At 45.6% G+C, this 26,792-nt stretch overlaps 2 protein-coding genes across 4 annotated transcripts in view; one reads left to right on the top strand and one right to left on the bottom strand.

The window, feature by feature from the left end:
- The window catches only part of nipal2 (NIPA like domain containing 2), a 46,667-nt gene extending 43,118 nt beyond the window's left edge, over nucleotides 1-3,549 (bottom strand). Inside the window, exon 1 of one of the 3 annotated variants that reach the window (XM_090219419.1) lies at nucleotides 3,205-3,549. In XM_090219419.1, coding sequence (XP_090075545.1) covers nucleotides 3,205-3,321 — 117 coding nt within the window. In that variant the 5' untranslated portion in view covers nucleotides 3,322-3,549. Of the gene's footprint in view, nucleotides 1-2,722; nucleotides 2,988-3,204 lie in introns of those variants that run through there. The other 2 variants (XM_090219424.1, XM_090219427.1) reach the window with 2 other exon arrangements.
- Nucleotides 3,550-13,468: 9,919 nt separating this feature from the next.
- Nucleotides 13,469-17,698, top strand: LOC118937718 (delayed-rectifier potassium channel regulatory subunit KCNS2). Its single transcript, XM_036938124.2, has 2 exons — nucleotides 13,469-14,188; nucleotides 14,894-17,698. Exon 2 carries the CDS (start codon nucleotides 14,934-14,936, stop codon nucleotides 16,371-16,373), a length of 1,440 nt encoding a protein of 479 aa, XP_036794019.2. The 5' UTR covers nucleotides 13,469-14,188; nucleotides 14,894-14,933; the 3' UTR covers nucleotides 16,374-17,698.
- Nucleotides 17,699-26,792: the final 9,094 nt, after the last annotated feature.

A 26,792-nucleotide genomic window follows, 5' to 3' on the forward strand; every position in this document is an offset into this window, starting at 1 on the left:
AAGTAGCTAGCTACTGACATGATCTCACTGGCCATGAACTTGAACTTCCTGCACTAGACACAAAACACTTGGAAGGAATGTGGCCGAGGGGTGAAAACCTTCTCCCTGACGCTGTGAAGGACCAGAACACTACTATAGTGACAGATTACTACCCTGACGCTGTGAAGGACCAGAACACTACTATAGTGACAGATTACAACCCTGACGCTGTGAAGGACCAGAACACTACTATAGTGACAGATTACAACCCTGACGCTGTGAAGGACCAGAACACTACTATAGTGACAGATTACTACCCTGACTCTGTGAAGGACCAGAACACTACTATAGTGACAGATTACTACCCTGACACTGTGAAGGACCAGAACACTACTATAGTGACAGATTACTACCCTGACTCTGTGAAGGACCAGAACACTACTATAGTAGTAATGAGGGTCGGGCAAACAATATAAACCTTCATCTGTGAACAATAATATGTCACCACTAATCACTTTGATGAAATGCAATGTTTGAAATATATATATATATATATATATTTTGATAGATCAAAGTATCAGCTCTCTCATCATGTAAAATAAACATTCATAAAAAGGCAACTAAATGGATTTATGTCAACTCTGTCACACACCATAAAAAGGCAACTAAATGGATTTATGTCAACTCTGTCACACACCATAAAAAGGCAACTAAATGGATTTATGTCAACTCTGTCACACACCATAAAAAGGCAACTAAATGGATTTATGTCAACTCTGTCACACACCATAAAAAGGCAGCTAAATGGATTTATGTCAACTCTGTCACACACCATAAAAAGGCAACTAAATGGATTTATGTCAACTCTGTCACCCACCATAAAAAAGGCAACTAAATGGATTTATGTCGACTCTTCATTTTTACATGCGTTTGTCCAAAACGTGTTTAAAGACGTTTTAAAGACCAATCTAACCACTAGGCTACCCTGCCGTCCTTGATTGTTTTAATTAAAAACATTTGATTATTCAAATATGTAATTCCACGGTAACGGAATTGCGCTGACACTCAGATTCTTTACCAAAAAAAACCCCACTGATTTAAAAAGTTGAACAAACCATACATACACAAGGACTATTTTTAACAATTTATATTGAACATTTTACAAAAACACTTTTTACTGGAAGAAGTTTGGTAACAGAATTTCTGTAAAATCTCCCTCAGTATCCAAATTTTCCAATAAATAATTGATTAGGTCTACGTCTACTTTCATTATCCTCCCGCCTCACGAGGGAAAGAAATGAGAAAATATCTTAAAGATGTGGGGGTTTTTTTTGGTAACGGAGTTTCAAGCAGCAAGGCAATGTTTCTTAAATTTACAGAAGGCAAAAAAATGTCTAAGTATTGATTTTAGTTGGCAGGAGTCTTCAACATGACTGTGTTGATGTACCTGTATAGTAGATGTTTCCTAAGTCAGGAGTCTTCAACATGACTGTGTTGATGATGTACCTGTATAGTAGATGTTTCCTAAGTCAGGAGTCTTCAATATGACTGTTTTGATGTACCTGTATAGTAGATGTTTCCTAAGGCAGGAAGGAGTCTTCAACATGACTGTGTTGATGTACCCTGTAAAGTAGATGTACCCTGTACAGTAGATGTTTCCTAAGTCAGGAGTCTTCAACATGACTGTGTTGATGATGTACCCTGTATAGTAGATGTTTCCTAAGTCAGGAGTCTTCAACATGACTGTGTGTTGATGTACCCTGTATAGTAGATGTTTCCTAAGACAGGAGTCTTCAACATGACTGTGTGTTGATGTAGCCTGTATAGTAGATGTTTCCTAAGGCAGGAGTCTTCAACATGACTGTTTTGATGATGTTTCCTAAGGCAGGAGTCTTCAACATGACTGTGTTGTTGATGATGTACCCTGTACAGTAGATGTTTCCTAAGACTCCTTTCCATCAGTTAGTCTAGAAATCAAAGCCTTTGCTTTATTTCTGAATTTTTAGGATAGAAAATGGTTGAAATATTTATTTATGCCTTAATTTCTCTAAAATATTAGACTGTTAGCTTTCATTTGACCCCCAATTTAAATATGCTTCTATCAACTTCACTTTGGTGCTCATGGGTCATTTTTAAAATGAACTAATTCAAATCTCCAAACTTCTTTTTGTTTTATTGCACTATATCAATGCTCCAGGGATTATTTCAGTTAGCATTTCTGTCATGTTTTTTCTAGATTTACAACATAAAACAACATTTATAAAGCAAACAGTATCCCTTAGGTTTAGTACAGACAACACTAAAATAGTTTAAGCACGTTGCAGAACAGTGATTCAGATATTTTTCCAGAATATAAAAGACAGAAAAATAACACATCTTTAAGAGGCTTAGCCATCAGCGACGGAGTTGACAAGCCACTGATGGAGTTAACAGATAGTCTGACATGTTTTTTTTTCCCACTAGAAATTAAAAAGTTAAAATGCAAACATTTGTAAAAATATGGAAAATTATGAATAAGAAAATCGTCAAAAAAAACAAAAGCTTTTTTTTCCTCCATTCAAGTGGTATACAAAGTTGCATTTGAGTTTTTTTCTCAGTTGATTCATGACTAAAACCTAATGAAAATAAACACATTTGAACCAAAAATCATATCTTAATCTATCAGGTAGTTGGAGTTGATAGTTTATGGTTGTGATCATGGTGACTTGAATATTGGTTGTTTAAATTGAAGTAGAGAATTTACCAGAACATGAAGGTCCTTATGGTGTCGCGCACCTGATTCATTTAGGACTCCGACGTTAATGTCCAAATCTCTAAACACATGTTTTGTAGGAAATCACAGTTCTGAGAGAAATATTCTTCAAAGTCACAGAGAGGGATTTGCAAGAAACTTCATAAGATCATTTCCCAGTTAATATTCATTATTGACCGTTTTTAGAATTGTACAACTTTCTTTTGAGAGTTCGGAATTGGGATCGTTTGTCCCAGACAAGGGCATATCCGGTCCCAGAGCGGACATGGAAATAATAATAATAATAATATTGAAAATATTAGGACAATTCCTAAAAATAAAAATAAATCTTTCCCCTTAAAAAAATCGATAAATATGTTTAATCTCGAATAATAATACAAAATAATGTTTGTTTCAACTATAAGAAATAAAGTTTCCCTGCAGAACAAGGATTGTGCGGACTTTTAAGAGTCAGTGAGTTACTAGTTGCCTACCTTCAGCGGATTCTCCCGGATTTCAGTCAACGGAGACGGTTGAGATGAATTCTGTCCTGTTCTGTTAGAAAACACGCTGTCTAAAGTTGAGTTGTTCGCCATCTTTTCCTCTATCATAGCCTTTCCTTCCAACTAGGCTACTTCATCGCAACTCAAGATTCCCCTTTTCACATGTTTGTCCGGTTCCAGCCTTGACATCCCGTGAGTGTGAGTCTTTCCTGCCCGGTCAACCGGCAGAAGTGTCAGTCTGCTCGTCACCACGTCAGAACGAGTTAACGAGGCGGGGATGCAGCTGGAGAGCACAGAGTTCCCCGGATGTGACCAGTGGCAGACACTTGTCACTTGTACACAGAATACATGTCATCTAATCTTTTAGAATATAATAATAATATAATATTGTGTCGAACGAGAAGCAAACACTGGATTTTGGCGTGAAAGGCAGACATCCCACGCATCACGCCGATAGGTGTTTCCCACTTGATGGGAATTGTAACGTGGCTCATATAGCGAGGATCGTTACAATATAATACAATGGACATCCAAAGAACGTTTTAGCGAGTTATGCTTCACGTTTATTTAATTAATAAATCAACCAAATCAACATAATCTACCATTATGCCACTGATTGCTATTGAACATCATAGCAGTCGCCATCTGGCGGACAATTAGAGAAACGTGAACAGAATTTGACAGAATCTATAGCGGTATAGACCCAAATAATATCTGTCAAGAATGAATGACACAATCTAAAGCGGTATAGACCCAGATAATACAGTCATGTAGAATACAGTCCTTTAGAATACAGTCCTTTAGAATACAGTCCTTTAGAATACAGTCATGTAGAATACAGTCCTTTTGAATACAGTCCTTTGGAATACAGTCCTTTAGAATACAGTCCTATAGAATACAGTCCTATAGAATACAGTCCTTTAGAATACAGTCCTTTAGAATACAGTCATGTAGAATACAGTCCTTTAGAATACAGTCATATAGAATACAGTCCTATAGAATACAGCCCTATAGAATACAGTCCTATAGAATACAGTCCTATAGAATACAGTCATATAGAATACAGTCCTTTAGAATACAGTCATGTAGAATACAGTCATGTAGAATACAGTCCTTTAGAATACAGTCCTTTAGAATACAGTCATATAGAATACAGTCCTATAGAATACAGTCCTATAGAATACAGCCCTGTAGAATACAGTCCTATAGAATACAGCCCTATAGAATACAGTCCTATAGAATACAGTCCTTTAGAATACAGTCCTATAGAATACAGTCCTATAGAATACAGTCCTATAGAATACAGTCCTATAGAATACAGTCATATAGAATACAGTCCTTTAGAATACAGTCATGTAGAATACAGTCCTTTAGAATACAGTCCTATAAAATACAGTCCTTTAGAATACAGTCCTTTAGAATACAGTCATATAGAATACAGCCCTATAGAATACAGCCCTGTAGAATACAGTCTTTTAGAATACAGTCCTTTAGAATACAGTCCTTTAGAATACAGTCCTTTAGAATACAGTCATATAGAATACAGTCATATAGAATACAGTCCTTTAGCAACCTGCACTCAGGGGTAGACGTAACATAGTAAACGTAATTCCGTGACATTAATTAGTATGATATGTTTTGTATGGTACGTATGGGTATGGTTCATTTGTGGATGTCTGTCACCCATTTAGTATGATATGTTACGAATTAATATTTGTTGTTTGCTAACCTTAACTAGGTGGCTAACACGAATGTTAGCTATGTGGATAACATTAGCTAGGCTACGGTTAGGAGTTAGGTTAAAATTTGAAGTCTAGGGTTAGGGGAAGGGTTAGCTAACATGCTAAGTAGTTGCAAAGTAGCTAATGATCTAAAATGGTAAAGTTCTCCATGATGAGATTTGAACACGCAACGTTTGGGTCCTAGATGTTCGCGTTATACCGCCCGACCAACCCCCATACTTTTGTTTTTGCCTTAAGTAACCTTCTGTCTTAGGTAACCATACTAAACATGTCATAGCAATTTCAGTGTCCCGGATTGACGTTGACTATGCTACGTCTAGTCTATGAGACCAGACTGGTATGTGTGTGTCCAGTTTGTAGTTTGCATCACACTCAGACAGCCTCCATTACCATCAGGTATAATGTGAGGTGATTATCTACCTGTGAAGAAGAGGAGAAGGAATCATAGAGCAGCTTTTTATTTCACACACATATGTTCAGTCCCAACCCCCTCTCCACCCCCCAGTCCCAACCCCTCCACAACCTCCCAGTCCCAAACCCCCCCGCCAACCCCCCCTCCACCCCCCAGCTCCAATCCCCCCACCACCCCCCAGCTCCAACCCCCCCACCACCCCCCAGCTCCAACCCCCCCACCACCCCCCAGTCCCAACCCCCCACCATCCCCCAGTCCCAACCCCCCCACCAACCCCCAGCTCCAACCCCCCACCACCCCCCAGCTCCAACCCCCCCACCACCCCCAAGTCCCAACCCCCCCACCCCTCCCCAGCTCCAGCCCCCCCACCTCCCCAGCTCCAACCCCCCCACCCCCACCACTCCCCAGCCCCCCTCACCCCCACCTCCCCAGCTCCAACCCCCCCACCCCCACCACTCCCCAGCCCCCCTCACCCCCACCTCCCCAGCTCCAGCCCCCCCACCCCCACCACCCCAGCTCTATCCCTGGCCTCAGGTTATGATGATGTGAGCTATTGGCAGCAGTTCAGAATACGACATATGGAAAACTTTATTGACAACATATATCATCCACAGGGCCCTTAGCAGCCTAATCTGACTGTAGTTAAAATTCCTCCCACAATGTCTTGGGGGTTAAATCTGAACCTTGTGATGTGAGTGGTTCTGGAATGGCCATCTGACAGCTGTGCTCACAGATGAGGTCAGTATATTGTTGACCTTCAGCAATTAATCTGGGTCTATTCTGAGAGGGAGGAGAGGGAGATGGGGGAGGAGAGAGAGGGGGAGGAGAGATAGATGGAGGGGAGAGAGAGAGGTAGATAGAGATGGGAAGGAAAGATAGATGGGGAAGGAGAGAGAGGGGGTAGGAGAGATATATGGGGGAGGAGAGAGAGAGATGGACAGGGAGAGAGAGATGGACAGGGAGGAGAGAGAGAGGTAGGGAGAGAAAGAGATGGACGGGGAGGAGAGAGAGAGGTAGAGAGAGAGAGAGATGGAAAGAGAGAGAGATGAATGGACAGGGAGGAAAGAGAGGTGGAGAGAGATGGATGGACAGGGAGGAGAGAAAGAGAGGTAGAGAGAGAGATGGACAGGGAGGAGAGAGAGAGGTAGAGCGAGAGAGATGGACAGGGAGGAGAGAGAGGTGGAGAGAGAGAGATGGACAGGGAGGAGAGAGAGAGGTAGAGAGAGAGAGATGGACAGAGAGGAGAGAGAGAAAGGTAGAGAGAGAAAGAGGTAGAGAGAGAGAGAGATGGACAGGGAGGAGAGATCGATGGGGGAGGAGAGAGAGAGAGATGGACAGGGAGGAGAGAGAGGTTGAGAGAGAGAGAGGTAGAGAGATGGACAGGGAGGAGGTAGAGAGAGAGATGGACAGGGAGGGTAAAATATTCCGGGGAACTGCAGATGGAGAACAGCAGTCAGTGGATGAGGTCCACATCAAAACTCTTAAACACACTGCAGACACCCCCTCACACCTCTCTCCTTCTCTCTCCCTCCTCTCTTTCTCTCTCTCTCCCCCTCTCCTTCTCTCTCCCCCCTCTTCTTATCTCTCTCCCCTCTCTCTCTCTCTCCCCCCTCTCTTTCTCTCTCTCCATTTTTCTCCCTCAATCTCTTTGTACAGCTGACAGGTTACGAGGTGAAACTCATCTGAAGCCTGACAAATGAACGTCCTCCCAGCCAGGACCATATGATTGTAGAATATAAAGAGCCAAGTTAAGGAGGGGAACTTCCAATAAGGGAAGGACCCTTAAAGACACAGCATGATGGATGGAGCTCCACACTGAGGATAACCCCCCCTACCACCCCCCAGCTCCAATAAGGGAAGGACCCTTAAAGACACACACAGCATGATGGATGGAGCTCCACACTGAGGATAACCCCCCCTACCACCCCCCAGCTCCAATAAGGGAAGGACCCTTAAAGACACAGCATGATGGAAGGAGCTCCACACTGAGGATAACCCTCCCCCCCACCACCCCCCAGCTGAAGAGGACCCTTAAAGACACAGCATGATGGAAGGAGCTCCACACTGAGGATAACCCCCCCTACCACCCCCCAGCTGAAGAGGACCCTTAAAGACACAGCATGATGGATGGAGCTCCACACTGAGGATAACCCTCCCCCCCACCACCCCCCAGCTCCAATAAGGGAAGGACCCTTAAAGACACAGCATGATGGATGGAGCTCCACACTGAGGATACCCCCCCCCCCCAAAATCCCCCGTTCTGAAATCTTTCTTCAACGTCTCCACCATCTCAACACCCCTTAAATCATTTTAACTGGGCTTCTGGAGATTTACTTAAGGAGGGTAGATTGGCACAGGGACCTTAGTCTGCATCCACAATGGCACCCTATTCCCTATATATAGGGCACTACTGGCAGACCACGGCCCTATTCCCTATTTAGGGCACTACTGGCAGACCATGGCCCTATTCCCTATATATAGGGCACTACTGGCAGACCATGGCCCTATTCCCTATATATAGGGCACTACTGGCAGACCACGGCCCTATTCCCTATTTAGGGCACTACTGGCAGACCATGGCCCTATTCCCTATATATAGAGCACTACTGCAGACCATTACCCTATTCCCTATATAGGGCACTACTGGCAGACCATGGCCCTATTCCCTATATATAGGGCACTACTGGCAGACCATGGCCCTATTCCCTATATATAGGGCACAACTGCAGACCATTACCCTATTCCCTATATAGGGCACTACTGGCAGACCATGGCCCTATTCCCTATATATAGGGCACTATTGCAGACCATGGCCCTATTCCCTATATATAGGGCACTACTGCAGACCATGGCCCTATTCCCTTTATATAGGGCACTACTGGCAGACCATGGCCCTATTCCCTATATATAGGGCACTACTGCAGACCATGGCCCTATTCCCTATATATAGGGCACTACTGGCAGACCATGGCCCTATTCCCTATATATAGGGCACTACTGCAGACCATTACCCTATTCCCTATATAGGGCACTACTGGCAGACCATGGCCCTATTCCCTATATATAGGGCACTACTGGCAGACCATGGCCCTATTCCCTATATAGGGCACTACTGCAGACCATTACCCTATTCCCTATATAGGGCACTACTGGCAGACCATGGCCCTATTCCCTATATATAGGGCACTACTGGCAGACCATGGCCCTATTCCCTATATATAGGGCACTACTGCAGACCATTACCCTATTCCCTATATAGGGCACTACTGGCAGACCATGGCCCTATTCCCTATATAGGGCACTACTGCAGACCATTACCCTATTCCCTATATAGGGCACTACTGGCAGACCATGGCCCTATTCCCTATATATAGGGCACTACTGCAGACCATTACCCTATTCCCTATATAGGGCACTACTGGCAGACCATGGCCCTATTCCCTATATAGGGCACTACTGCAGACCATTACCCTATTCCCTATTTAGGGCACTACTGGCAGACCATGGCCCTATTCCCTATATATAGAGCACTACTACAGACCATTACCCTATTCCCTATATAGGGCACTACTGGCAGACCATGGCCCTATTCCCTATATATAGGGCACTACTGGCAGACCATGGCCCTATTCCCTATATATAGGGCACTACTGCAGACCATTACCCTATTCCCTATATAGGGCACTACTGGCAGACCATGGCCCTATTCCCTATATATAGGGCACTATTGCAGACCATGGCCCTATTCCCTATATATAGGGCACTACTGCAGACCATGGCCCTATTCCCTATATATAGGGCACTACTGCAGACCGTGGCCCTATTCCCTATATATAGGGCACTACTGGCAGACCATGGCCCTATTCCCTATATATAGGGCACTATTGGCAGACCATGGCCCTATTCCCTATATATAGGGCACTACTGCAGACCATGGCCCTATTCCCTATATATAGGGCACTACTGCAGACCATGGCCCTATTCCCTATATATAGGGCACTACTGCAGACTGTGGCCCTATTCCCTATATAGGGCACTACTGGCAGACCATGGCCCTATTCCCTATTTAGGGTACTACTGGCAGACCATGGCCCTATTCCCTATATAGGGCACTACTGGCAAACCATGGCCCTATTCCCTATATAGGGCACTACTGGCAAACCATGGCCCTATTCCCTATATAGGGCACTACTGGCAGACCATGGTCCTATTCCCTATATATAGGGCACTATTGCAGACCGTGGCCCTATTCCCTATATATAGGGCACTACTGGCAGACCATGACCCTATTCCCTATATATAGGGCACTACTGGCAGACCATGGCCCTATTCCCTATATATAGGGCACTACTGGCAGACCATGGCCCTATTCCCTATTTAGGGTACTACTGGCAGACCATGGCCCTATTCCCTATATAGGGCACTACTGGCAAACCATGGCCCTATTCCCTATATAGGGCACTACTGGCAAACCATGGCCCTATTCCCTATATAGGGCACTACTGCAGACCATGGCCCTATTCCCTATATATAGGGCACTACTGCAGACCATTACCCTATTCCCTATATAGGGCACTACTGGCAGACCATGGCCCTATTCCCTATATAGGGCACTACTGCAGACCATTACCCTATTCCCTATATAGGGCACTACTGGCAGACCATGGCCCTATTCCCTATATATAGGGCACTACTGCAGACCATTACCCTATTCCCTATATAGGGCACTACTGGCAGACCATGGCCCTATTCCCTATATAGGGCACTACTGCAGACCATTACCCTATTCCCTATTTAGGGCACTACTGGCAGACCATGGCCCTATTCCCTATATATAGAGCACTACTACAGACCATTACCCTATTCCCTATATAGGGCACTACTGGCAGACCATGGCCCTATTCCCTATATATAGGGCACTACTGGCAGACCATGGCCCTATTCCCTATATATAGGGCACTACTGCAGACCATTACCCTATTCCCTATATAGGGCACTACTGGCAGACCATGGCCCTATTCCCTATATATAGGGCACTATTGCAGACCATGGCCCTATTCCCTATATATAGGGCACTACTGCAGACCATGGCCCTATTCCCTATATATAGGGCACTACTGCAGACCGTGGCCCTATTCCCTATATATAGGGCACTACTGGCAGACCATGGCCCTATTCCCTATATATAGGGCACTATTGGCAGACCATGGCCCTATTCCCTATATATAGGGCACTACTGCAGACCATGGCCCTATTCCCTATATATAGGGCACTACTGCAGACCATGGCCCTATTCCCTATATATAGGGCACTACTGCAGACTGTGGCCCTATTCCCTATATAGGGCACTACTGGCAGACCATGGCCCTATTCCCTATTTAGGGTACTACTGGCAGACCATGGCCCTATTCCCTATATAGGGCACTACTGGCAAACCATGGCCCTATTCCCTATATAGGGCACTACTGGCAAACCATGGCCCTATTCCCTATATAGGGCACTACTGGCAGACCATGGTCCTATTCCCTATATATAGGGCACTATTGCAGACCGTGGCCCTATTCCCTATATATAGGGCACTACTGGCAGACCATGACCCTATTCCCTATATATAGGGCACTACTGGCAGACCATGGCCCTATTCCCTATATATAGGGCACTACTGGCAGACCATGGCCCTATTCCCTATTTAGGGTACTACTGGCAGACCATGGCCCTATTCCCTATATAGGGCACTACTGGCAAACCATGGCCCTATTCCCTATATAGGGCACTACTGGCAAACCATGGCCCTATTCCCTATATAGGGCACTACTGCAGACCATGGCCCTATTCCCTATATATAGGGCACTACTGGCAGACCATGGCCCTATTCCCTATATATAGGGCACTACTGCAGACCATGGCCCTATTCCCTATATAGGGCACTACTGCAGACCGTGGCCCTATTCCCTATATATAGGGCACTACTGGCAGACCATGGCCCTATTCCCTATATATAGGGCACTATTGGCAGACCATGGCCCTATTCCCTATATATAGGGCACTACTGCAGACCATGGCCCTATTCCCTATATATAGGGCACTACTGCAGACCATGGCCCTATTCCCTATATATAGGGCACTACTGCAGACCGTGGCCCTATTCCCTATATATAGGGCACTACTGGCAGACCATGGCCCTATTCCCTATATATAGGGCACTATTGGCAGACCATGGCCCTATTCCCTATATATAGGGCACTACTGCAGACCATGGCCCTATTCCCTATATATAGGGCACTACTGCAGACCATGGCCCTATTCCCTATATATAGGGCACTACTGCAGACCGTGGCCCTATTCCCTATATAGGGCACTACTGGCAGACCATGGCCCTATTCCCTATATATAGGGCACTACTGGCAGACCATGGCCCTATTCCCTATTTAGGGTACTACTGGCAGACCATGGCCCTATTCCCTATATAGGGCACTACTGGCAAACCATGGCCCTATTCCCTATATAGGGCACTACTGGCAAACCATGGCCCTATTCCCTATATAGGGCACTACTGGCAAACCATGGCCCTATTCCCTATATAGGGCACTACTGGCAGACCATGTTCCTATTCCCTATATATAGGGCACTATTGCAGACCGTGGCCCTATTCCCTATATATAGGGCACTACTGGCAGACCATGACCCTATTCCCTATATATAGGGCACTACTGGCAGACCATGGCCCTATTCCCTATATAGGGCACTACTGGCAGACCATGGCCCTATTCCCTATATATAGGGCACTACTGGCAGACCATGGCCCTATTCCCTATATATAGGGCACTACTGGCAGACCAGGGGAGGGGAGAGGACAGGAGAGGAGAGGAGGGGAGATGACAGGAGAGGAGGGGACAGGACAGGAGGGGAGAGGACAGGAGAGGAGGTGAGAGGAGGGGAGAGGACAGGAGAGGAGGGGAGAGGACAGGACAGGAGAGGAGGGGAGAGGACAGGACAGGAGAGGAGGGGAGAGGACAGGACAGGAGAGGAGGGGAGAGGACAGGAGAGGAGAGGAGAGGACAGGAGAGGACAGGACAGGAGAGGAGGGGAGAGGACAGGACAGGAGAGGAGAGGAGGGGAGAGGACAGGAGAGGAGGGGAGAGGACAGGAGAGGAGGGGAGAGGAGGGGAGAGGACAGGAGAGGACTGGAGGAGACGAGACAAGACAAGACGAGAGTAGAAAAGAGGTCAGAGATGTGTCTCTGCTAAGACATATTTCCAACTCAATGGTCACACAAAGCGCACACACAATGTTTTGGGCATTACTGTTTTATTTGGTGCTAACCGTTAAGTAAGGTCATCTAGAAGGGTCTGTGACTGTTCATATGGATGTGCTGGGTGAAGGATGCTTGATGTGACATGGGACTTTTAAATCCCCTGTCCCCATTGGTGCACAAGATAACCTGTCATGTCTCAGAGGAGCCCGAGGGAAGTCACTGGATGTTTTCTCTCTCAGGATGTAGTAACCCGTCATGTCTCAGAGGAGCCCGAGGGAAGTCACTGGATGTTTTCTCTCTCAGGATGTAGTAACCCGTCATGTCTCAGAGGAGCCAGAGGGAAGTCACTGGATGTTTTCTCTCTCAGGATGTAGTAACCCTTCATGTCTCAGAGGAGCCAGAGGGAAGTCACTGGAAGTTTTCTCTCTCAGGATGTAGTAACCCTTCATGTCTCAGAAGAGCCAGAGGGAAGTCACTGGATGTTTTCTCTCTCAGGATGTAGTAACCCTTCATGTCTCAGAGGAGCCAGAGGGAAGTCACTGGATGTTTTCTCTCTCAGGATGTAGATCCTAACCCCACCTTCTGGAAGTGATCCATCCACTTACCCAGGAACCATTCCTCCATGGAGATTATATATATATATATATATATAAACTGTAGTTTTGATTTCATATAATCCTATTCCTGCGTATAACAGTAATCCATCATTCAGACACACTGAAATTCTAACCAGTCAGAGTACATGATATCTAATCATTCAATTGATTTGACAACGGATTAGTTGAAAAACAAACCCACTGCCTCACGAATCAATCCTAACCTTTACACGTCTCATCCGTCTTCACTAACGGCTCAGCTGGAGAGCTCTCAGCCGGTTAACGGTGAACGGTTAACTCATTTGAAGATGACGGCCTCTGTATAACGCTCGGGCGCACACGCTTTTAATGATTCGTGACTTCTCCTCCCTCGCGGAGAGCAGAGTAAAGGAGTCGGTCCTTTCTGCACCTTTCTCCGAGAAGAGGGAGGTGTTGAATTCGCTCGGGAAGGCGAGGGCGGAACGGTAGTTTACAGAAAGTGGTTGCTACTGCACGGCAACAGAGCTGAGGTCTAACCGCTACTAGACGTCACAATGGAGATTCATCCGAGGAATTCCCTCACTACGGAAACGGAAGCATCTGGAGCGTGTTAGTTACAACGGGAGATGAAGATGTATGGCGCGAGCGCTCACGATTTAACGATGTAAATAGTCTATGGGGGAGTCTGTCTGTGGGGCGGACACGTTTTATGTCTGGAGAAGAGAGAGACAACCTTGTTCCGCGCTGACGGCTCCGTTGAAACCCCTCTATCTAACCTGGGCAGTAACGCATGACCGACTGACAGACAGACAGACAGCATTGGTTCAGTCTTCCACGCTAGCTGGAGGAGGCACAGAGAGGAGGCACAGAGAGGAGGCATCTATCTACGTCTATCCAAGTTGCTCAGCAGCTCGGTGAAGCACAATGCCCTCGTAGGAGCTGATATGCAGACGCGCTGTGTAGGAGACTCGGGAAAAGGGCGTTGAATAAAGTAAGGAATATGTGATGTTTTGTAGTATATTGTACCGTTATAATACAACAGTAGTACATGCATTGATTGGTGTATTATTTAATGCATAGAGGTAGCCTAGCCAATATTTATTTATTTTATTTTTTTAAATAACACAACTGTTTGACTCGGGGTATATTTTTTTTTATTGTAGCAAGTGCGCACAAGCGCGGCGTGAGATTTTGAGGGAAATCCAACGTGATGTTGTAATGTGAAAGACGCAACATGTTACTAAACGACCAGAGTGTGTGATCTCATTCAGAGACACTGTATAATTTACCTGTTGTGTCATGTGATAAAGCAACCCCCCCACCCCCCCATTTATTCCTGTGTTTGTTTTGTTCTGGTTTCCTGAAGGGAATAGATTAAGGAGGAACCAGTTATGATGTCTGACTGTCCATGTTATCTCTCTCATAGAAATGAGAGGATTCAAACTGCTCTCTCTCTCTCTCTCTCTCTCTCTCTCTCTCTCTCTCTCTCTCTCTCTCTCTCTCTCTCTCTCTCTCTCTCTCTCTCTCTCTCTCTCTCTCTCTCTCTCTCTCTCTCTCTCTCTCTCTCTCTCTCTCTCTCTCTCTCTCTCTCTCTCTCTCTCTCTCTCTCTCTCTCTCTCTCTCTCTCTCTCTCTCTCTCTCTCTCTCTCTCTCTCTGTCTGTCTGTCTGTCTGTCTGTCTGTCTGTCTGTCTGCAGGTACTTCTCCACTCCCCAGTCCGTTCACCCCTCGCCAGACATGACGGGTCAGAGCCTGGAGGAGCTGACAGCAGCCTACGAGGATCACACCGTGCGCATCAATGTGGGAGGGTTCAAGAAGAGGCTGTTCTCCAACACTCTGTCTCGCTTCCCGGAGACCCGTCTGGCTCGGCTGCTACAGTGCCAATCAAAAGAGTCGATACTAGAACTCTGCGACGACTACGACGACGCGGAAAATGAGTTTTATTTCGACAGGAACCCGGCTCTCTTCCCTTACGTGTTGAATTTCTACAACACCGGGAAGCTCCACGTCATGGCAGAGTTGTGCATCTTCTCCTTCAGCCAGGAGATCGAGTACTGGGGCATCAATGAATTCTTCATCGACTCGTGTTGCAGCGGCGCCTACCACTGCCGAAAGATGGACCCTAACCGCGGGGAGGACTGGGACGACTGCCGGAGCGACGAGGGCAGCACCGCGTCATCGTTCGACGAGATTCTAGAGTTCTATAACGACGCCACTAAGTTCGATAAGCAGCCGTTGGGGAGCGTCCGCAGGCGGATCTGGTTGATCCTGGATAACCCGGGGTACTCCGTCGCCAGCCGAGTCATCAGTATCCTCTCTATCCTGGTCGTGTTGGGTTCCATAACCACCATGTGCATGAACAGCATGGCTGAGTTCACCCTGGTGGACAGGGAGGGGACGCCTCACGAGGACCCCAGGTTTGAAACGGTGGAACACTTTGGTATCGGCTGGTTCACCTTGGAGCTGGTGGCCCGGTTCACAGTCGCTCCAGATCTTATCCATTTCTTCAAGCATCCGTTGAACTTAATAGACCTCGTGTCGATATTACCGTTCTACCTGACGCTCTTCATCGACCTGGTGGCCGAGAGCAGCCCGGCGCTGGCCAACCTGGGGCGCGTGGCACAGGTGCTACGGCTGATGAGGATCTTCCGTATCCTGAAGCTGGCGCGTCACTCCACGGGGCTGCGCTCTCTGGGCGCCACGCTGAGAAACAGCTACAAGGAGGTGGGGTTGCTCCTGCTCTACCTGGCGGTGGGCGTGTCTTTCTTCTCTGTCATGGCCTACACCGTGGAGAAGGACAGCGAGGACTTCTCTACCGTCCCAGCATGCTGGTGGTGGGCCACGGTGAGCATGACCACGGTGGGGTATGGAGACGTGGTCCCGGTATCTATAGCCGGCAAGATGACGGCCTCGGCCTGTATCCTGGCAGGCATCCTGGTGGTTGTGCTTCCCATCACCCTCATATTCAACAAGTTCTCTCTCTTCTACAAGAGACAGAAACAGTTAGAGATCGCTATGCGCAGCTGTGACTTCGACCAGGAGATCAAAGAGAACCTTCCCTCTGTCAATCTGAGGAACTACTATGCACACAAGGTGAAATCTCTCATGGCCAGTCTGTCCAATATCAACCGGAGCCTGCCCAGTGAACACAGTCTGAACGAGATGTCAATACATTAAGATCTGTGGATCAACAGACTGCCCCCCCACCCCGCTGGCCTTATAAGGAAGGACGTGACCGAAGGAGAGGAGAAACATGGTGGAAGAGGTAGTGCTGTTTCTGTGTAGCCCTTGTTGTTGAATAGAGCTACATGGGAAGCTGAAGTTTAGTTTGACTGACAGGCGAGGGCGTGGGCGGGCCAACCAACATCACAACCTTTCTATTGGGAGAATCACATCGAATCCTCTCTCTCTTTTACATTCTTCTCAAATCCCATTGGATGAGAAAGCCAGAGGTCCTTCCCCTCTGACCTTTCTAATCCAATGGGTTTTTTGAGAAGGCTTTTCGAGGAGAGAGGACACAAGATATCAAAGAAAAACAATGGAGATTCTCCCAATGATTCCTCTTCCACCTTTTCATTCACCTCAAGTGTTTTAACAGTGTGGTTCACCACTCGGGGTCAGCCCTAGGACCTGGGGTTCATCACTAGTCACGAGGGGTCAACCCTAGGACATGGGGTTCATCACTAGTCACGAGGGGTCAACCCTAGGACATGGGGTTCATCACTAGGGGTCAACCCTAGGACATGGACTTCATCACTAGTCACTAGGGGTCAACCCTAGGACATGGACTTCATCACTAGGGGTCAACCCTAGGACATGGGGTTCATCACTAGGGGTCAACCCTAGGACATGGACTTCATCACTAGGGGTCAACCCTAGGACATGGGGCTTCATCACTAGGGGTCAACCCTAGGACATGGACTTCATCACTAGGGGTCAACCCTAGGACATGGGGCTTCATCACTAGGGGTCAACCCTAGGACATGGGGTTCATCACTAGGGGTCAACCCTAGGAAATGGGGTTCATCACTAGGGGTCAACCCTAGGACATGGGGTTCATCACTAGGGGTCAACCCTAGGACATGGGGCTTCATCACTAGGGGTCAACCCTAGGACATGGGGTTCATCACTAGGGGTCAACCCTAGGACATGGGGTTCATCACTAGGGGTCAACCCTAGGACATGGGGTTCATCACTAGGGGTCAACCCTAGGCCATGGGGTTCATCACTAGTCACTAGGGGTCAACCTTAGGCCATGAGGTTCATCACTAGGGGTCAACCCTAGGTCATGGACTTCATCACTAGTCACTAAGTGTCCCCTAAAGTTTAGTCATTGTGATTTTGCCCAAAGTAGAGCTTTACTCATGTTCTCCTGTTATGAGGTACTGTTGATGTGTAACTGTTGTACTGCAATGAGATGATCAATACAAGATGTTGATACCTTCAGATGTCTAGAAACCCATATTAAAGATCAATACATATTGATACCTTCAGATACCACATACCACAATCCATGTCTCAATTGTTTCAAGGCTTAAAAATCCTTATTTAACCCGTCTCCTCCCCTTCATCTACACTGAGTGAAGTGGATTTAATATAGGAACTCCTCATTGACCTGGTCAGTCTGTCATGGAAAGAGCAGGTGTTCCTAATGTCAGTGTATCGGCCTATAGGAACTCCTCATTGACCTGGTCAGCCTATCATGGAAAGAGCAAGTGTTCCTAATGTTCTGTCCGGTCAGTGTATCGGCCTATAGGAACTCCTTATTGACCTGGTCAGCCTATCATGGAAAGAGCAGGTGTTCCTAATATTCTGTCCAGTCAGTGTATCGGCCTATAGGAACTCCTTATTGACCTGGTCAGCCTATCATGGAAAGAGCAGGTGTTCCTAATATTCTGTCCAGTCAGTGTATCGGCCTATAGGAACTCCTCATTGACCTGGTCAGCCTATCATGGAAAGAGCAAGTGTTCCTAATGTTCTGTCCGGTCAATGTATCAGTCTATAGGACCTCCTCATCGTTCATCTGTCATTCGTTATAGTAGTGCTACTTCTTCCTTTCAGACACACTGTGAGTCCCAAATGGCACCCTATTCCCTCTATAGTGCACTACTTTTGATCAGAACCCTATGGGCTCTGGCGCCCTATTCCCTACGGCGCCCTGGTCAAAAGTAGTGCACTGTAACGGGAATAGGGTGCCATTTGGGAAGGCGCCATGGTAACCAGCCATCATAATCCATTGAGTTCCACTGATGTTCTTCTTCTGTTGTTTCCACACCGCAGGCAGCTGACACACCAGGTGACTCACAGCCTCCAATAAACTATCAGCTATCAAAAACAATCCGCCTCAATGGATCACGGTGACGCGACCGATTGCTCGTTGCTATCAGATATCCACACGTTACAGCACAGTATACAGGAGGAGTTTACAGAGGGGAGATCATTTCACGTCACGGGACTCTTCAAACAAGAATTCAAGGTTTCAGTGTCGACTTCTTTCTCTCCTCTCAGACAGCTGGTTGCAGAGAACGTAGCTACTGGAAAAGCTCCTGAAAACGGGTTAATTTTGTAGTTGAAGGCTATGCGTACTCCAAGCCACACGACGTTAACTGAGCTAGCTGCTGTAAAATATGTCTAGCTAGTGCTCACATGTCATATCCGTTTCCACAGCAACACAGTACGTCTGACCAGTGGATTTGCCTGAGCAGAAATATCACTCATCGTGTTTGACAGAAGACAAAACCAAAGACACTGAATCCTGACAATATAACTTTAAAAACAAAAGTGTTCCTCTTTGATTTGACTGTCTACAGTGGCCATCACTCCTTCCTTACCACAGATGCCCAGAGCTCTTATTCCACACAAGGATTTCCTGGAAGCTCCTGGAAGATGACAAGAATTAGAAAACGGGTTGTTTTGATCCTGGATGCTGATTGGTTGATAGCAGGGAGTTATCGCACGATAATTCCCTGCAAAGTACCATCCCTGTCTCCAGCCAATTGAATTAGTTTATGTTGTTTACTGACATGTCTTCAGGGAACAGATGCTATAGAACAAACAGAATACAACAGGGGTTCTAAACATTACCTCAGAAAACAACAATACAAACAGAAAACAACAGGGGTTCTAAACATTACCTCAGAAAACAACAATACAAACAGAAAACTACAGGGGTTCTAAACATTACCTCAGAAAACAACAATACAAACAGAAAACTACAGGGGTTCTAAACATTACCTCAGAAAACAACAATACAAACAGAAAACTACAGGGGTTCTAAACATTACCCCAGAAAACAAACAGAAAACAACAGGGGTTCTAAACATTACCTCAGAAAACAACAGGGGTTCTAAACATTACCTCAGAAAACAACAGGGGTTCTAAACATTACCTCAGAAAACAACAGGGGTTCTAAACATTACCTCAGAAAACTACAGGGGTTCTAAACATTACCTCAGAAAACAACAGGGGTTCTAAACATTACCTCAAAACAACAGGGGTTCTAAACATTACCTCAGAAAACAAACAGAATACAACAGGGGTTCTAAACATTACCTCAGAAAACAACAATACAAACAGAATACAACAGAGGTTCTAAACATTACCTCAGAAAACAACAATACAAACAGAAAACAACAGGGGTTCTAAACATTACCTCAGAAAACAACAATACAAACAGAAAACTACAGGGGTTCTAAACATTACCTCAGAAAACAACAATACAAACAGAAAACAACAGGGGTTCTAAACATTACCTCAGAAAACAACAATACAAACAGAAAACTACAGGGGTTCTAAACATTACCTCAGAAAACAACAATACAAACAGAATACAACAGGGGTTCTAAACATTACCTCAGAAAACAACAATACAAACAGAAAACAACAGGGGTTCTAAACATTACCTCAGAAAACAACAATACAAACAGAAAACTACAGGGGTTCTAAACATTATCTCAGAAAACAACAATACAAACAGAAAACAACAGGGGTTCTAAACATTACCTCAGAAAACAACAATACAAACAGAAAACTACAGGGGTTCTAAACATTACCTCAGAAAACAACAATACAAACAGAAAACAACAGGGGTTCTAAACATTACCTCAGAAAACAACAATACAAACAGAAAACTACAGGGGTTCTTAACATTACCTCAGAAAACAACAATACAAACAGAATACAACAGGGTTTCTAAACATTACCTCAGAAAACAACAATACAAACAGAAAACAACAGGGGTTCTAAACATTACCTCAGAAAACAACAATACAAACAGAAAACTACAGGGTTTCTAAACATTACCTCAGAAAACAACAATACAAACAGAAAACAACAGGGTTTCTAAACATTACCTCAGAAAACAACAATTGATCAAGGTGACAGTTGGTGACATTTTTTTGTTGTTGACCATATTACCTGAAGAACAAGGGAAGATTAAAAACCAATAGTCAAGGATCCCCTGAGATTCAAAATAATTTTAGCTCTGTGAAGCCCTCTGTCCATCCTCTTAGACTCTCTGCTTCGTGTGTCTAATTTCAGGCACAGCTATCTATTAAATACACAATAAACAACACTAGAGAACACACTTTAAGGCACACATTTCATCACAACTTTCACATGAATGTTTAAAACATTCAGATATTCACACCTTCTATATCTGAGTGAAAATATTGAATAATATTATTCTAGGGTACACATAATAAGCATGAACAGGCATGATAAATGCTCCAAAACACATTAGACAGTCAAGTTTGAATAAATAAAAATATATTAGCATATATTATTAGTATATAAAGTAATAAAGTGTTGTATATTTGCTGGCTTCGTCCATGAAGTTCTAGGGTGCCAGGGAGGGAACTGCAAATACCGTGGACAAGGAATGAAATACATCAGGTGGAGTGTGCAAGTACACACTCCAGGGAGAGGGGACAGCTTACAGTGTGTTCTCCAGGGAGAGGGGACAGCTTACAGTGTGTTCTCCAGGGAGAGGGGACAGCTTACAGTGTGTTCTCCAGGGAGAGGGGACAGCTTACAGTGTGTTCTCCAGGGAGAGGGGACAGCTTACAGTGTGTTCTCCAGGGAGAGGGGACAGCTTACAGTACATTCTCCAGGGAGAGGGGACAGCTTACAGTACATTCTCCAAGGAGAGGGGACAGCTTACAGTACACACTCCAGGGAGAGGGGACAGCTTACAGTACACACTCCAGGAAGAGGGGACAGCTTACAGTGTGTTCTCCAGGGAGAGGGGACAGCTTACAGTACATTCTCCAGTGAGAGGGGGCAGCTTACAGTACATTCTCCAGGGAGAGGGGACAGCTTACAGTGTGTTCTCCAGGAAGAGGGGACAGCTTACAGTGTGTTCTCCAGGGAGAGGGGACAGCTTACAATGTGTTCTCCAGGGAGAGGGGACAGCTTGCAGTACATTCTCCAGGGAGAGGGGACAGCTTTCAGTACATTCTCCAGGGAGAGGGGACAGCTTACAGTACATTCTCCAGGGAGAGGGGACAGCTTACAGTACCTTTTCCAGGGAGAGGGGACAGCTTACAGTGTGTTCCCCAGGGAGAGGGGACAGCTTACAGTACCTTCTCCAGGGAGAGGGGACAGCTTACAGTACATTCTCTAGGGAGAGGGGACAGCTTACAGTACCTTCTCCAGGGAGAGGGGACAGCTTACAGTACATTCTCCAGGGAGAGGGGACAGCTTACAGTACATTCTCCAGGGAGAGGGGACAGCTTACAGTACCTTCTCCAGGGAGAGGGGACAGCTTACAGTACCTTCTCCAGGGAGAGGGGACAGCTTACAGTACCTTCTCCAGGGAGAGGGGACAGCTTACAGTACATTCCCCAGGGAGAGGGGACAGCTTACAGTACATTCCCCAGGGAGAGGGGACAGCTTACAGTACATTCCCCAGGGAGAGGGGACAGCTTACAGTACCTTCCCCAGGGAGAGGGGACAGCTTACAGTACCTTCTCCAGGGAGAGGGGACAGCTTACAGTACATTCTCCAGGGAGAGGGGACAGCTTACAGTACATTCCCCAGGGAGAGGGGACAGCTTACAGTACCTTCTCCAGGGAGAGGGGACAGCTTACAGTACATTCCCCAGGGAGAGGGGACAGCTTACAGTACATTCCCCAGGGAGAGGGGACAGCTTACAGTACCTTCTCCAGGGAGAGGGGACAGCTTACAGTACATTCCCCAGGGAGAGGGGACAGCTTACAGTACCTTCTCCAGGGAGAGGGGACAGCTTACAGTACATTCTCCAGGGAGAGGGGACAGCTTACAGTACCTTCTCCAGGGAGAGGGGACAGCTTACAGTACATTCTCCAGGGAGAGGGGACAGCTTACAGTACATTCTCCAGGGAGAGGGGACGGCTTACAGTACATTCTCCAGGGAGAGGGGACAGCTTACAGTACATTCTCCAGGGAGAGGGGACAGCTTACAGTACATTCCCCAGGGAGAGGGGACAGCTTACAGTACGTTCGGAAAGCATTCAGACCCCTTGACTTATTCCACATTTTGTTACGTTACAGCCTTATTCTAAAACAGATTAAATAGGTTTTATTTTATTAATCTACACACAATACACAATAATGACATCACAATACACCATAATGACATCACAATACTCCATAATAACATCACAATACACCATAGTGACATCACAATACACCATAATGACATCACAATACTCCATAATAACATCACAATACACCATAGTGACATCACAATACACCATAGTGACATCACAATACTAAAAAATGACGTTTTTAGAAATTTAGAAAAAAGGTTTTTAGAAATTTGAGCACATTTAAAAATAAAACAAACGCAGAATGACCTTATTTACAGGAGTATTCAGACCCTTTGCTATGAAACGCTAAATGTAGCTCAGGTGCATCCTGTTTCCATTGACCATCCTTGAGATGTTTCTACAACTTGATTGGAGTCCACCTGTGGTAAATAAAATTGATTGGACATGATTTGGAAAGGCACAGACCTGTCTATATAAGGTCCCACAGTTGACAGTGCATGTCAGAGTAAAAACCAAGCCATGAGGTCGAAGGAATTGTCCGTAGGAATTGTCCCTGTCTCACCATCTCCCTCCCTCCCTGTCTCCCTTCCTCCCTCCCTCCTGTCTTCTACTCCCTCCCTCAATTCCTCCCTCCCTCCTGTTTCCCTACCTCCTGTCTCCCTGTGTTCCCTGTCTCCCTACCTCCTGTCTCCCTGTGTTCCCTGTCTCCCTACCTCCTGTCTCCCTGTCTCCCTACCTCCCTCCCTGTTTCCCCTGTCTCCTGTCTCCCTACCTCCCTCCCTGTGTTCCCTGTCTCCCTACCTACCTCCCTGTGTTCCCTGTCTCCTGTCTCCCTACCTCCTTCTCTGTGTCCCCTGTCTCCTGTCTCCCTACCTCCCTCCCTGCGTTCCCTGTCTCCCAGCACCTGTATCATTAGCAACAGTCTGAGTAGATGGATGAGAGCGTGTGGTTTGTTTCTCTGGCGTGCAGCACGGCACAACAGATGGTTAGAGAAGTCATTAGGAGAGGTAGCTCTGATAAATGACTGTTTCCCAGAACAACAACAACAACCACGTAGCAGGAGGATTAGAACTAGAGGAGACGCTATAAAACAATGAGTGGCTCCTCATAATCATACAGGGATTGTTTGAAGGAAAGATTGGTTTCCTCTACACATGATAGCACTTATTACCCAGTTTGGCAGTAAGGTAATAAGGCAGTAAGGCAGTAAGGTAATAAGGCATTAAGGTAATAAGGCAGTAAGGTATTAAGGCAGTAAGGTAATAAGGCAGTAACGCAGTAAGATATTTAGGCAGTAAGGCAGTAAGGTAATAAGGCAGTCAGGTATTAAGGCAGTAAGGTAATGAGGCAGTAAGGTGATAAGGCAGTAAGGTAATAAGGCAGTAAGGCAGTAAGGCAATAAGTCATTAAGACAGTAAGGCATTACGGCATTAGGTAATGAGGCAGTAAGGTAATAAGGCAGTAAGTTACAGAGGCAGTAAGGTAATAAGGCAGTAAGGCAGTAAGGTAATAAGGCAGTAAGGTAATAAGGCAGTAAGGCAGTAAGGTAATGAGGCAGTAAGGTAATAAGGCAGTAAGGTGATAAGGCAGTAAGGTAATGAGGCATTAAGGCAATAAGGCAGTAAGGCAATGAGGCAGTAAGGTGATAAGGCAGTCAGGTAATGAGGCAGTAAGGTAATGAGGCAGTAAGGCAGTAAGGTAATGAGGCAGTAAGGCAGTAAGGTAATGAGGCAGTAAGGCAGTAAGGTAATGAGGCAGTAAGGTAATAAGGCAGTAAGGTAATGAGGCATTAAGGCAATAAGGCAATAAGGCAGTAAGGCAGTAAGGTAATAAGGCAGTAAGGCAGTAAGGTGATAAGGCAGTAAGGTAATAAGGCAGTAAGGTAATAAGGCAGTAAGGTAATTAGGCAGTAAGGCAGTAAGGCAGTAAGGTAATAAGGCAGTACGGTATTAAGGCAGTAAGGTAATGAGGCAGTAAGGTAATAAGGCAGTAAGGTAATAAGGCAGTAAGGTAATTAGGCAGTAAGGCAGTAAGGCAGTAAGGTAATACGGCAGTAAGGTATTAAGGCAGTAATGTAATGAGGCAGTAAGGTGATAAGGCAGTAAGGTAATAAGGCAGTAAGGCAGTAAGGTAATGAGGCAGTAAGGTAATGAGGCAGTAAGGCAGTAAGGTAATGAGGCAGTAAGGCAGTAAGGTAATGAGGCAGTAAGGCAGTAAGGTAATGAGGCAGTAAGGTAATAAGGCAGTAAGGTAATGAGGCATTAAGGCAATAAGGCAATAAGGCAGTAAGGCAGTAAGGTAATAAGGCAGTAAGGCAGTAAGGTGATAAGGCAGTAAGGTAATAAGGCAGTAAGGTAATAAGGCAGTAAGGTAATTAGGCAGTAAGGCAGTAAGGCAGTAAGGTAATAAGGCAGTACGGTATTAAGGCAGTAAGGTAATGAGGCAGTAAGGTAATAAGGCAGTAAGGTAATAAGGCAGTAAGGTAATTAGGCAGTAAGGCAGTAAGGCAGTAAGGTAATACGGCAGTAAGGTATTAAGGCAGTAATTTAATGAGGCAGTAAGGTGATAAGGCAGTAAGGTAATAAGGCAGTAAGGCAGTAAGGTAATGAGGCAGTAAGGCAGTAAGGTAATGAGGCAGTAAGGCAGTAAGGTAATGAGGCAGTAAGGTAATAAGGCATTAAGGCAATGAGGCAATAAGGCAGTAAGGCAGTAAGGTAATGAGGCAGTAAGGCAGTAAGGTAATAAGGCAGTAATGTAATAAGGCAGTAAGGTAATAAGGCAGTAAGGTAATAAGGCAGTAAGGTGATAAGGCAGTAAGGCAGTAAGGTAATAAGGCAGTAAGGTATTAAGGCAGTAAGGTAATGAGGCAGTAAGGTGATAAGGCAGTAAGGTAATAAGGCAGTAAGGTGATAAGGCAGTAAGGTAATAAGGCAGTAAGGCAATAAGGCATTAAGACAGTAAGGCATTACGGCATTAGGTAATGAGGCAGTAAGGTAATAAGGCAGTAAGGTATTAAGGCAGTAAGGTAATGAGGCAGTAAGGTAATAAGGCAGTAAGGCAGTAAGGCAGTAAGGTAATAAGGCAGTAAGGCAGTAAGGTATTGAGGCAGTAAGGTGATAAGGCAGTAAGGTAATTAAGGCAGTAAGGCAGTAAGGCAATAAGGCATTAAGACAGTAAGGCATTACGGCATTAGGTAATGAGGCAGTAAGGTAATGAGGCATTAAGGCAATAAGGCAGCAAGGTGATAAGGCAGTAAGGTAATGAGGCAGTAAGGTAATGAGGCAGTAAGGTAATAAGGCAGTAAGGTAATAAGGCAGTAAGGTAATTAGGCAGTAAGGCAGTAAGGCAGTAAGGTAATACGGCAGTAAGGTATTAAGGCAGTAATGTAATGAGGCAGTAAGGTGATAAGGCAGTAAGGTAATAAGGCAGTAAGGCAGTAAGGTAATGAGGCAGTACGGTATTAAGGCAGTAAGGTAATGAGGCAGTAAGGTAATAAGGCAGTAAGGTAATAAGGCAGTAAGGTAATTAGGCAGTAAGGCAGTAAGGCAGTAAGGTAATAAGGCAGTACGGTATTAAGGCAGTAAGGTAATGAGGCAGTAAGGTAATAAGGCAGTAAGGTAATAAGGCAGTAAGGTAATTAGGCAGTAAGGCAGTAAGGCAGTAAGGTAATACGGCAGTAAGGTATTAAGGCAGTAATGTAATGAGGCAGTAAGGTGATAAGGCAGTAAGGTAATAAGGCAGTAAGGCAGTAAGGTAATGAGGCAGTACGGTATTAAGGCAGTAAGGTAATGAGGCAGTAAGGTAATAAGGCAGTAAGGTAATAAGGCAGTAAGGTAATTAGGCAGTAAGGCAGTAAGGCAGTAAGGTAATAAGGCAGTACGGTATTAAGGCAGTAAGGTAATGAGGCAGTAAGGTAATAAGGCAGTAAGGTAATAAGGCAGTAAGGTAATTAGGCAGTAAGGCAGTAAGGCAGTAAGGTAATACGGCAGTAAGGTATTAAGGCAGTAATGTAATGAGGCAGTAAGGTGATAAGGCAGTAAGGTAATAAGGCAGTAAGGCAGTAAGG

Source organism: Oncorhynchus mykiss, chromosome 3, assembly GCF_057628025.1.
Source record: "Oncorhynchus mykiss isolate SJ-2025 chromosome 3, ASM5762802v1, whole genome shotgun sequence".
NCBI lineage: Eukaryota > Metazoa > Chordata > Actinopteri > Salmoniformes > Salmonidae > Oncorhynchus > Oncorhynchus mykiss.

What these genes read in the sequence shown, in the direction of transcription:
- LOC118937718 (XM_036938124.2), top strand. Translation starts at nt 14,934, where the DNA reads ATGACGGGTCAGAGCCTGGAGGAGCTGACAGCAGCCTACGAGGATCAC.